Source organism: Zingiber officinale, chromosome 2A (assembly GCF_018446385.1).
Source record: "Zingiber officinale cultivar Zhangliang chromosome 2A, Zo_v1.1, whole genome shotgun sequence".
In the NCBI taxonomy this organism is placed as follows: domain Eukaryota; kingdom Viridiplantae; phylum Streptophyta; class Magnoliopsida; order Zingiberales; family Zingiberaceae; genus Zingiber; species Zingiber officinale.
Genome location: NC_055988.1, coordinates 174,521,550 through 174,532,696, shown reverse-complemented (window position 1 = coordinate 174,532,696; position 11,147 = coordinate 174,521,550). Strand labels below are relative to the sequence as shown.

Below are 11,147 nucleotides of genomic sequence, written 5' to 3'. Positions count from 1 at the left end.
AAAACAAAGAAAACAAACAAGTCACCAGATTTGTGCTAACATAATCGAAATGGAGAACCATGGAAACAGATAGAAGAAGAGATGGATGGAATGAGAACTTGATTTGATCAAATCAAGCACTCTTATGAGGCTGTCGACTCTTTCTCCTCCTCTTCCTCGGTTCATCCTTCCTGGCAGCAGCCGAGGAAGAAACCTCTACTTTCTTCTGCTCTTGTTCTTCTTCTTTCTGTTTCGGTTTCCTTTTCTTCCTCTTCTTATTGGATTCTTCTGCACTTTCTTCTTCTTCTACTTCTTCTTCTTCTTCCTCCTTGTCAGCACGCTCTTCCTTCACCGCCTCTTCTTCTCCTGTGATTGCTTTGCAAGGTCTGCCTCTCTTTCGAGATGACTCCTCCCCCGCAATTGCCTTCTTACCCTTCTTCTTGCCCATGCCAGCAATTCAAGAATTCAGAATCCAATGTCTTTCTCAATCTTCTTCACAAATCAAACATATACCTGAAATCAAATCAAGTGTCGAAAACCCAAAAACAACAACAACAAAACAATGACGAGATCTTCAAACCTTCAGACCGTTTTCTTCTTTCTCTAGCTCATAACTTTACATCAACCACAACATTGCTTTATACAAAAAGAGACCATGGCGAGGCAAATGTGGTCAAATAATGAAAAAAAAGGTAGACTTAAAAAGATAGTGGGGTCTCTCCATCTATTATATGTACAAACAGTAGAGATTGCTGAGGTTGCAGAGTGAAGTGGCATGGCAGAGGTTGCCAGTTCAAAGGTGGTGTGTGTTGTTGATGAAGGTTGAAACAGAAGAGGGCAAGTTTTTATTGTGCCAAAGGCAGAGGGGCTCACCCTCAGGAACCATAGAAGATGGACCACAGCACATCACAGTTGACGCGAGAAAAAATTAGGACGAAAAGAGTATATAATAATAACAATCAAACTTTATCCTATTAAATGAGGTTAGATATATAGATTCTTTCTATTTGATTCTATTTATTATTATATCATTATTTATATTTAAATAAATTTTATTTTATTTTATTGTTACTAACTTATTTGTATCAGAAGAAAAATTTAGGATGGAGAGTCTAGTCACAAGGAAATCTAGTTCACTCGTGAACAAACAACCCAGATTAAATTATAATCGGATCATGCGGCTTTTAAGCAAGCATTCATGTGATTTTGCGTAAAGGGCTTCTTCAAGGAAAAATCTCATGAAACTCCTATTCATTGTAGTGAACAATTGAGATTAAATTATAGACCTTTGCGAGAAAACCTCCTTGGACTAGTTTTGTCGACAAATTATCTTGTTAGTACTCGCGAATAGGAGCCATTGACAATGACCTTAATCAAAATATAACACATGGGGGGAAGAACATTAACTTAACACCACTCATTCTATAAATATTTCTCGCACAAAGTTGAAAAGGACTTGGACTCCCTTTATGTATTCTTCTACTTATTTGTATTTGAAGGCTATACGACCAACTCGTGTGGCACCACATGGGGGGAAGAACATTAACTTAACACCACTCATTGAAGGCTATACGACAATCATTCTCCAATGAATTCTACATCCACATCCCCCTTTTTGTTTGGTGATTGGATTAGAACCATTAACAATGACCCAACAAAGCTATAGCACCCTGCGGGATGCTTCGCGATCGTTCGTTAGAACTTTTCTTTCCGATTCGACCTAGATTTGTTTTCCTTTTTTTGGGTGGTTAGTAGAAGGATGAGTAAATGGAGTTGATTAAAGTAGAAATGAGTTGGTGGATAAGCTTTGTATCTCTTTGGCTTCATTTGTACTCCACAAGGATTGATGGAAGAGGGGAAAGTGTGACAATAATGAATAGAACATGCAATGCACGTCAAGGCCTAGATTTTATGGGAGGCATGAGATGATGTGGTCAAAGATTTTTGTTGGATTTTTGCGCCGTCCATTTCCTCCCCCCACTTGCTCTCATTTTGTCTCCTTACTACTTGTCCTCTTCACCATCAACTCCTATAGCAACTAGGGTTTGATCTTTGATCGGATCGGTCATTCAATAACCTACTCGTCAACCTATTGAATCAAATTTAGGGTTTAATATAAGGGAGATTGAAAGTAGGCACCAACCAATCCAATTGGATAACCAAGATGAGGGACCCAAGGTGGCCCTAAGACCATCTCCAACCACAAACTCTATTTTAGTGCACTTTCAACACTAATTTGATGTCATTTGAGTACCAAAATTTTTTCCAACTTTAACCATGAGACACCATTTCCTACACTAAAAGGAATATTCTTTAGAATATTCTATTTTTCCATCTTATAATTTATTATTCAACATACATATTAATTTGTTAAATATTTTTATTACGATAATAATTACTATTAATTTTTATGATATTATGTTTTTAGTTTTAAGAAAATTAAAATTAGTATTTTTATAATATTAAAAATATTATGATATTTAAAAATATTTAAAAATATTATCATATTAATTTATAATATTTAAAAATATTTTAAATATAACTTGCCTATTATGATATATTATATTAAAAAAATCTCTACTTGCACCATTTTGGTATAATTTTTGGGGTCACCATTGGAGAGGATATGGTGCCCTTTTTACACCAAAATAGTGTAAAAGGGCACCGGTTGGAGATGCTCTAATGATCAACCTATTGAATCAGATCAATGTTAGACCCTAGGAAGGTCAAATCAAAGCCAAGGGATCCTAGGTCAGATCAAAATCAGATCCTAGGGAGGATTGAAGGTGGCTGCCCAACCTTTAATGGATCCAAGTTGAGAGACCCTGAGTCGAACCCTAGAGATCGACCATCAAATCATTTCCAAAGTCGGATCAAGGGGAATTGAAGATAGTTCCACCTCTAATTTAGACATCAATACATCGAATTGGATCCGACTTGGCGACTCAAGGTTGGATCCTAGTGATCAACCTATTGAATTAGATTCAACGTCGAACCTAAGGGGGATAAATGTGATCCCACCTCTAATTTAGACGCCAACACATTACATTTACATTGGATGAGAGGCTGAAAAGAAGGATTTGAAGATGATCCATCTCTTACTTTGAGCTATTTATTTTAAAATTATTTTAACATATATCAAAATTACTCATAATTTTGATCGTAATAATAAATAAGTGGCAAAAAGAATAATTTAAGAAAAAATTAAGATGGGCCACTCTTAATATATTATTTTAATGATAATAAAAATAGGAGGTGTGTTTTTTTTTTTAAAAAAAATTGTTCATTTATTTTCCCAATTTGAAACTTTAATTTTAAATTCTTTCCTGGTTCGGTCAAACCATGATCAATGTGTGGGCCGGTTCATCTACCGGCCCGGCTTAAAAGTACGCGGCCTAAATTATGAACACTTCGCTGGGCCGATGAGGCGACGTTCCTTTCTCGTCGTGAAGAATAAATAAATCAGAAAAACGCGATTTTTGTCGTCGATCTCTATCCACAACGCGAAGCCGACGTCGGCGAATCCGCCAACTCCTCGTCCTCGATTTGCCTCCACCGGTAGCCGTCGCTTTCCCTGCTCTTCCTCCATCCACTTGGAAGAAAATTTTGTGGCCTTGCAGCCCCAATCGATTGCTTGGTCGGTCTGTTCAAAACCACGCGTGGATGATCCTCGAGCCCGTGATTGGAGAAGCAATTGGGACTCAGGCTGAGAGATTGGTCGCCTTGCTGGTAACCTCGATTTCGTCTACCTTTTCCCCCTTTTTTTTTCTTGATTTGTTGAGAAAACTTTTTGATTGCGTGCAAATCACAAATTATTAGTTTTCCGTCTCCTCCTCTTTTTCTATTTGGATTTTGTTACCTTTCTTTTGTAATTTAACGAAGATTTGCAATTTTATTGGTGATGTATTGTCTTTTGCTTTTGGTCCATTCGGGGAATAACAGTGTTGAGATCAGCGCATCTTCCCAGCTGGATGAGAAATAAGATGCCCTCGATCTTGCTTTGCCTTTTTGGGCATGATTATTTGATTTCTACTCCCGATTCTCTTTTGTTTTGATTATTCGAGTATGTGTTTAATTAAGAGATCATTTGAAAAACACACATATATATATATAGTTTTTAGTTGTTTTTTCTAATACTGAATGTTCTTTATTGTTAATTTAATGCCTTTTCATTTAGATATTTGACTGCTCTAGGTTGTTGTTTAAATCTGCAGTTTTATCAATTATTTCTACTGCTTGAATAATCAGATGAAGCAGCATCAAGTCTACTGAGTTCATCTTCCTATCGATGACAAAAAAGTGGCGATTAATTGGAAATACAAGAATAATATAGGGGGGAAAAGCTCACTTTCGACATGGGTTCTGCCCACAAGTTGCCCAAGTTCCATAGGAATGAGGATAATAGGAACATCATCATCCACCCTCTTTACCTTCCCAAGTCATCACCTTGGCTTGATTTGAAAGTCTTCTATGTGAGATTGAGCAATTACGAGGTTGATGAATCGACACCTGAGTATCTCACTATCAAGCACACCTCCTTGACTCCAGATACCATTTTGGAAGTTAATGGAAGAAGAAGTGGTATTTATTCAGACTCTGTTTCCTGCTTGCTTAGAAGAGATAGGATGGATAAGAAGTCAGAAGAAGCTACTTTTGTTGGGACAGATTGCATAAGGATGACTGGAAGTGTTAGGTTTGATGTTTGGGAAGGAGATGATATGTTGCTCAGTGGAGTGTTGGAGCTAGGAGATAGTAATGGTTTCAGTGCTGAAGCGAAGAAAAATAAAAGCAAGTGGGGCATCAAATGCCAGATTGTTTCTTCAGCCGCCTTTCGCTTTTTGGACAAGACTAAGAGTTCAGGATCTTCTGCAGTTGCACCTCTAATTGAGGTTTATGTTGCTGCATGTTCATCAGGGTCTCCCATTATCTTGACTAAGACTATGAAACTTTCTGGCAGAACCAAACTCCGAAATAAGCTAATGCGAAATTCAATCCCTGATGACAGCTCCACAGATGCAAAGAAAGATTTACCATTCAAAGATGTCTCACAGGTAATGTACACAATAGTCCACACATGAAGTCCAACAAATTTATCATCCTTTCCATGATACTAACTGCGTTATCACTGTCTTTTTTACTTTGCATAATGCAGCATGGTTTTTTTCTGTTTGATTAACAGAGGGTGTTCTATGTTGTATTTTTCTTGGTGGTCTTTTGTTAACTATTCAGTGAGACAAATATAAATGTTACTACTTTAAGAACATTGAAATACTAGTTTGTGTTAATTTCACTAGAACGCTATGTTCTTTCTTAAATTAGATTCAACAAGTAACTAATTATGTTATGGAGAGTTGATAGAATATATTGATAGGACTTCATCAATATGTATTGACATACTATGCCATTCTCTCACATGATTATGGCAGGGATCTTAGTCTCGAATCAAAGGATGCCAAATAAGCTGTTAACATTGATTTTATTGAATTAGAATGATATATATGTTGGCTCTGCTTCCATATAAGTCATTTTAGCAGTTCTTGGAGTCTATGTGCTTGTTTTGTCTTAGCTTATTGGGAATATGATTTATCCTCGTCATCAAATCATGTTTGCGCTAACTATTTAGGACCGGCTAAATGTTTCTTATCCTTTAATGTGCTGAGGTGCTGAATTGCATCACTCTCTTTGACATTTAACTTGTAACAGGGTTTAGGATACGGAGACAGCAGGTCTGAGAATAACACAGACATGGACTATGATAATTTTCAACCTAGTGCAGATTACGTGGACGAGGATGGCGAACTCTCATGGTTTCACGAAGGCGTCAAGGTTGGAGTTGGGATCAGTGTTGGTGTTTGTATCGGTATCGGAATCGGTGCCGGTTTACTTTTTCGCACATACCAAGCTACCAGTCGAAGCTTCAAAAGGCGGTTTTTTTGAAAACGAATAATTGACACAATCTTTGCAGCATCTAGTACCTTGCATATCTTCCTTCAAACTTTGCATATGATACAAGTAAGGCACAAGTTTAGGGCAGTAACCCTGAGATGCATTCCCCATGCTGAAGAAAATTTTTTGCTGCTGCCACTGTTCAGTCGATAGTTTCAGGGCATAGAGGAGTTTCACTTTAGGGCAGAGTTTTAGCTTCTGATTATTTTTCAGAAACTTGAATTATGTAATATGGTGAATAATCTTTCATTTTGACAGATTTGTGCAAAACTAGTTTGGTAAAGTTTTTGCTGTATCCTAGAACTCATAAAGTAATTTTTTGCAAGCCTTTCTTGTTCTTCATCTTTCGCATCATTTTCTATAAGATATGAATGGTAAATTTGGAAATCATTCAGGGATCTGGTTCCTTGCTTCTCCTCCTCCTTCGTCTTCCACATCATACTTTTTTCTGTCAGGTATGATTGGTAGATCTTGAAGATTCTTTACCCATTTTAGTAGAGCTCTCAGCTTTCTTCCTTAAAGCAGCGAAAGAGCTCTCAGCTTTCTTCGCCATGGCTTACAGGATTTCCCTATGCCTCGTGATCGCTGCTGCTCTCTTTCTCGCCCTCCCTTTAGCTAGTGAGTTCTCTGTCTTTTCGATCGAAAGCTGTGAGATGTTTGTTTTTTAGGCAAAAAGTTGACGTCTTTGAGCTGATGTTGTGCAATTTCAAGTTTTTTTAATTTTCAAAATTGCGCTTTTTTTGTTAGTTTCTTCCAGTGATTGCACAGTTGCAGGCAGTAAAAAGCGGGTTTTGATCGGGATTTCGAGTAGCCTTGTGATGATTTTGAGTTGGAGAGATTGAATGTAGAGAAGAAAGTTTGATTTCTGATGCAAATTTGATGGATTAATGGTGGAATTGTAGAGTCGCAGTCGTTTATCGGAGTTAACTACGGCGAGGTGGCGGACAATCTCCCGCCACCGGCGGCGACGGCGCAGCTCCTCCAGTCGACCACCATCTCCAAGGTCCGCCTCTACGGCGCGAACCCTAATATTCTCCGCGCGCTCGCCTGCACTGGCATCTCCGTCGTCATCGGCGCCTCAAATGGCGACATCCCCGCCCTGGCCTCCGACCCAATGGCCGCCGCCAACTGGGTCTCCGCCAACGTACTCCCCTTCCACCCCGCCACCTCCATCTCCCTCGTCGCTATCGGAAACGAGGCCTTCAGCTCCGGCGACTCAGCGCTCGCAGCTCAGCTCCTCCCGGCGATGCAGAACCTCCGCACCGCCCTCGTCGCCGCCTCCCCCTCCACCGCCGGCATCAAGGTTTCAACCGTCAACATCATGTCGGTACTCGCCAGCTCCGAGCCTCCTTCCTCCGGCGCCTTTCACGCCGACGTCCTCCCCGCGCTTAAGGGCGTCCTCGCCTTCTTAGATGATACGGCGAGCCCCTTCATGATCAATCCTTACCCTTACTTCGCGTACCAGAGCGACCCGCGGCCGGAGACGCTCGCCTTCTGCCTCTTCCAGCCCAACGCCGGGCGGCACGACGCCGGATCGGGGGCGACATACATGAACATGTTCGACGCGCAGGTGGACGCGGTGAGGGCGGCAATCGCAGCGGCGGGATTCCCGGGGGTAGAGATCTTGGTGGCGGAGACTGGTTGGCCATACAAGGGAGACACAGGGGAAGAGGGGGCGACGGTGGAGAACGCTCAGGCGTACAATGGCGGCCTGGTGGCGCACCTGCGTTCCCTCGCCGGAACGCCAGCGGCACCGGGGAAGTCAGCGGACACCTACATCTTCGCGCTCTACGACGAGGATCTCAAGCCCGGGCCGACCTCCGAGCGCTCTTTCGGCCTCTACCGCCCCGACCTCACGCCCACCTACGACGTAGGCCTCGCCAAGTCTTCCGCCGCCCCCGGCGCCCCTGCTTCCCAGGTAAGGAAAAAATCGAAAATTTTATCGCGTAATTTTGGGCAAGATTGAACTTTGACGGCATATGACGGTGATGGGATGCAGGGAAACTCGTCGACGACGGCGCCGTCGCCGAAGAGGTCGGAGGGGAAGAGGTGGTGCGTGCCGAAACAGGGGGCAACGGAGGCGGAGCTGCAGGCGAGCCTGGATTATGCTTGTGGGCAGCCAGCGGTGGACTGCGGTCCGATCCAGGAAGGAGGGGCGTGCGAAGATCCGAACACCGTCCGATCGCACGCAGCGTACGCGATGAACGAGTTCTACCAGGTGTCCGCCCGCAACGCCGGGGACTGCGACTTCGGCGGCTCCGCCGTCCTCACCACCGACAACCCGAGTACGCGGATCCGATACTCATAATTTGGCCTTTTTGTCTTTAAATATTACTAAATAATATTAGGAAATTTTCAATTCACCCTTCTGATTTTATTTTGATCCCTTACAATTCTAAAATATTCAACATACCCTTATATAATTAAAATTTATTTATTGTAATATTTTCTTATTTTGTATTTGGAAATAGGTTACTCCAAGTGTGTGTACAATGGAGGCCAATGAGAAGAAGGTGATAAAGAAGAGGAAGGCAAAAGCTATGAGGAATAAGTTTTTTTTTTTTGGGTTTTTGGTTTAAGTTTATGGTAGAAGAAGGTGAGGAATGAAGAGATGATTTTAAGAGTAAGAAGTTAGTTAAATGATGTTTGTTAATTATTATTGGATGCTTGTGTAACTTGTTCTCTTGAGACCTTCAAATAGAATAGAACATAACATTTATTATCAAATCAGAATTTCTTAGGTTTGATAAAAATGATTTAGAATTAGAGGGAAAAAGTTCAGTTAAAATTTAAAATTTTAATTTAATTAGTTTGGTATTTCAATTTTTTTTAAAAAAAAAATTGCTATATTTGATTAATTCGGTTCGATTTTAAAATATTTTATTAAATTTAATCGAATGAATTGAAATAAAAAATTAAACCGATGAATTTTTAAAAATTTAATTTTGATTTTGGTTAAATCTCTCGTAATTTTATCATTGTTAAAAAAATTTAATTAATTTAATTTTTGACTATATTATCAGTTTGTTTAATTTTTATTAAAAACTTTATTTAATTTTAATTAATTCGATTGATTTAATTTTAACTAAACTCTCAATCATATTTAAAATATGTATTTATTTATCATATTAACTGTAACTATACAAAATGATTATTGATCCCTTTGAGGTCGGCAAGAGACGAGGGGTGAATTATTCTATACAAATAAACTCAACTCTTTCTCGACTTATAATTTAATTAAGAATACTTGTAATAAAAGTTAAGAGACTAATTATACAGACAAAGACGCAAGGAGAAATACTTGATTTGCAATCAGAAGATTGTTAATCCAAGGAGAATGAAGCGCACTTTATGAAGATTTACTTCGGACGGAGTAGTCTCTTACAACGTTAATAGCTCACAATTAATACCAGAACAAAAAGAAAGGAATTACAAGTTGTTATATGAACTAATAAAATCAGGGTTATATTTATAGCTCTATTCTGAGCGCCTGGAAGGGTTCCGGGCGTCTGGAGTGAGATAGAATTCTATCCCCGACGCGTCGGTCAACATACACGTCGATCGTGATAAAAGTTGAGTTTCGAGCGCCCGGACTCCGGGCACTCGGAATGGATCCGGGTGCCCGAACCACCAAAGTCAACATGGTTGACTTTTTTTAGTCCAGACCCTCTGCTCCGGTTTTGCTTGCCTCAATCCGGGTCTTTTGCTCCGGCTACACTCGCTTGGGTGATTTCGACCACTGAAATAGGATTCACCCGAACCCAATTTCTGATCTTCTCCTCGAGCAGGCTTCCGCTCCAGCTTCTCGTCCCTTGAACGTTGCATACGTTTTTCTCGTCCACCGGTGTACTCTTCCGCGGTACCTCGTCTCTCGGACCCACCGAGCCCATCGGCTCTCTCCCGTGTCGTCCTTCTCGCTAACCGCGTCTTCCGCTCAACTTCCGTACTCTTAAGCTCCTGCACACTTAAACACATGGATCAAATCAAAACAGGACCTAACCTAACTTGGTTGATCACACCAAAAATAACCTTAGGGTTCCAACAATCTCCCCCTTTTTTTGATGTGAGCAACCCAAGTTAAGTTAGGGTAAAACAATTATAAAGTAAAGATAATAAAATTACGATACCAAGTAAGTAAAGTTGCAATTATGTAATAATAAAAAATAAAAAATAAAAAATTCATAATTTAAATTTGAACTACCTCCCCCTAGACTTAATCTTCCCTTCTCTTCTCCCCCTTTGATCACATAAAAAAAGCTGGGCTACTCAATAAAATTTAAGGGTAAACAAAATAAATTTTAAATGAAACTTGCAATTAAAACAATTTCTAAGTGAAATTTGCAGGTCAAGTAAATATATTTTAATAAATGTTAAATCATTGACAGAAATTGAAAGCATTTAAATATCTCATACTTATTAGTTTGTCAATTAAATATTCAATTCAGAAATTGACTTTCAGGCTGTGGCAAGACACTTGGCTTTCTTGGTTATTGGATCATCAACCACTTCTAGACAAAGTCTTTTAATGAATTCAAATATTTAATCTTTTATCTGAAAACCCTAAGTATAATTTCACTTTTAATTTATACAAGTTTTTGGAACCCAATATATGTTTCTTCCTACAGAGTTAATCAGGTATTTTCTAGGGATATAAGATTTTGCTATTTTTCTGATTTGACCTTTGTGAAATCTATAATATCAGTTTAATCCTTTATAGTTTCTAACATTTAAAGCAGAAACATTTAAACATACAGAATTTTTTAAGTTTTTTATTTGTTCCTTTAATTTAGCATTTTCAAGTCTTACTTTTTCAAAATCTTCTATTAGACATGATTTTACCAAAATTCTTTTTATTTCTAAGTTTTCATTTTTTAATTTATCATTTTTTACTTTTTAATTTGTACATTGATTTTGCCATAGATTTAATACCAAAATAGAGTTGATCGGGAGGTAAGAGGCATACCTCACTTACCATATCAGACTGAAGTTGATTCTCCCCCTGCTTCGCTACATTCATCTGAAGTCTTTCCCCCTTCATCGATGCTGGCTTCTGAGGTGCTTTGCTCTTCATGATTTGCCATCAGTACTAGTCCAACATATTCTTTTATTTCTGACTCAGATGATGAGCTGTCGTCCCAAGTAGCCTTTAGAGTCTTGTACTTGTTTTGCTTAGCCATCTTGTCTTTTTCCTTGAGTTCTATGCAATTCTCTTTTATGTGTCC

At 39.3% G+C, this 11,147-nt stretch overlaps 2 protein-coding genes across 5 annotated transcripts; both read left to right on the top strand.

Moving 5' to 3' along the window:
- The first annotated feature begins 3,420 nt into the window (after nucleotides 1-3,420).
- LOC122043406 (uncharacterized protein At1g01500-like) lies at nucleotides 3,421-6,267 on the top strand. 2 transcript variants are annotated; one of them, XM_042603998.1, is made up of 3 exons: nucleotides 3,421-3,708; nucleotides 4,228-5,030; nucleotides 5,683-6,267. In XM_042603998.1, the coding sequence occupies exons 2-3, from the start codon at nucleotides 4,335-4,337 to the stop codon at nucleotides 5,914-5,916; spliced, it is 930 nt and encodes a 309-aa protein (XP_042459932.1). In that variant the 5' UTR covers nucleotides 3,421-3,708; nucleotides 4,228-4,334; the 3' UTR covers nucleotides 5,917-6,267. The 2 variants fall into 2 exon arrangements, with proteins under 2 accessions (XP_042459932.1, XP_042459933.1); XM_042603999.1 differs by having other exon boundaries at nucleotides 4,194-5,030.
- On the top strand, nucleotides 6,097-8,442 carry LOC122043405 (glucan endo-1,3-beta-glucosidase 7-like). Of its 3 annotated transcripts, none has more exons than XM_042603997.1 (6): nucleotides 6,097-6,236; nucleotides 6,321-6,380; nucleotides 6,488-6,543; nucleotides 6,673-7,843; nucleotides 7,925-8,210; nucleotides 8,397-8,442. In XM_042603997.1, exons 4-6 carry the CDS (start codon nucleotides 7,040-7,042, stop codon nucleotides 8,429-8,431), a joined length of 1,125 nt encoding a protein of 374 aa, XP_042459931.1. In that variant the 5' UTR covers nucleotides 6,097-6,236; nucleotides 6,321-6,380; nucleotides 6,488-6,543; nucleotides 6,673-7,039; the 3' UTR covers nucleotides 8,432-8,442. The 3 variants fall into 3 exon arrangements, with proteins under 3 accessions (XP_042459931.1, XP_042459929.1, XP_042459930.1); XM_042603995.1 differs by having other exon boundaries at nucleotides 6,451-6,543; nucleotides 6,828-7,843; XM_042603996.1 differs by lacking the exons at nucleotides 6,097-6,236; nucleotides 6,321-6,380 and having other exon boundaries at nucleotides 6,388-6,543; nucleotides 6,828-7,843.
- The last annotated feature ends 2,705 nt before the right edge of the window (nucleotides 8,443-11,147 follow it).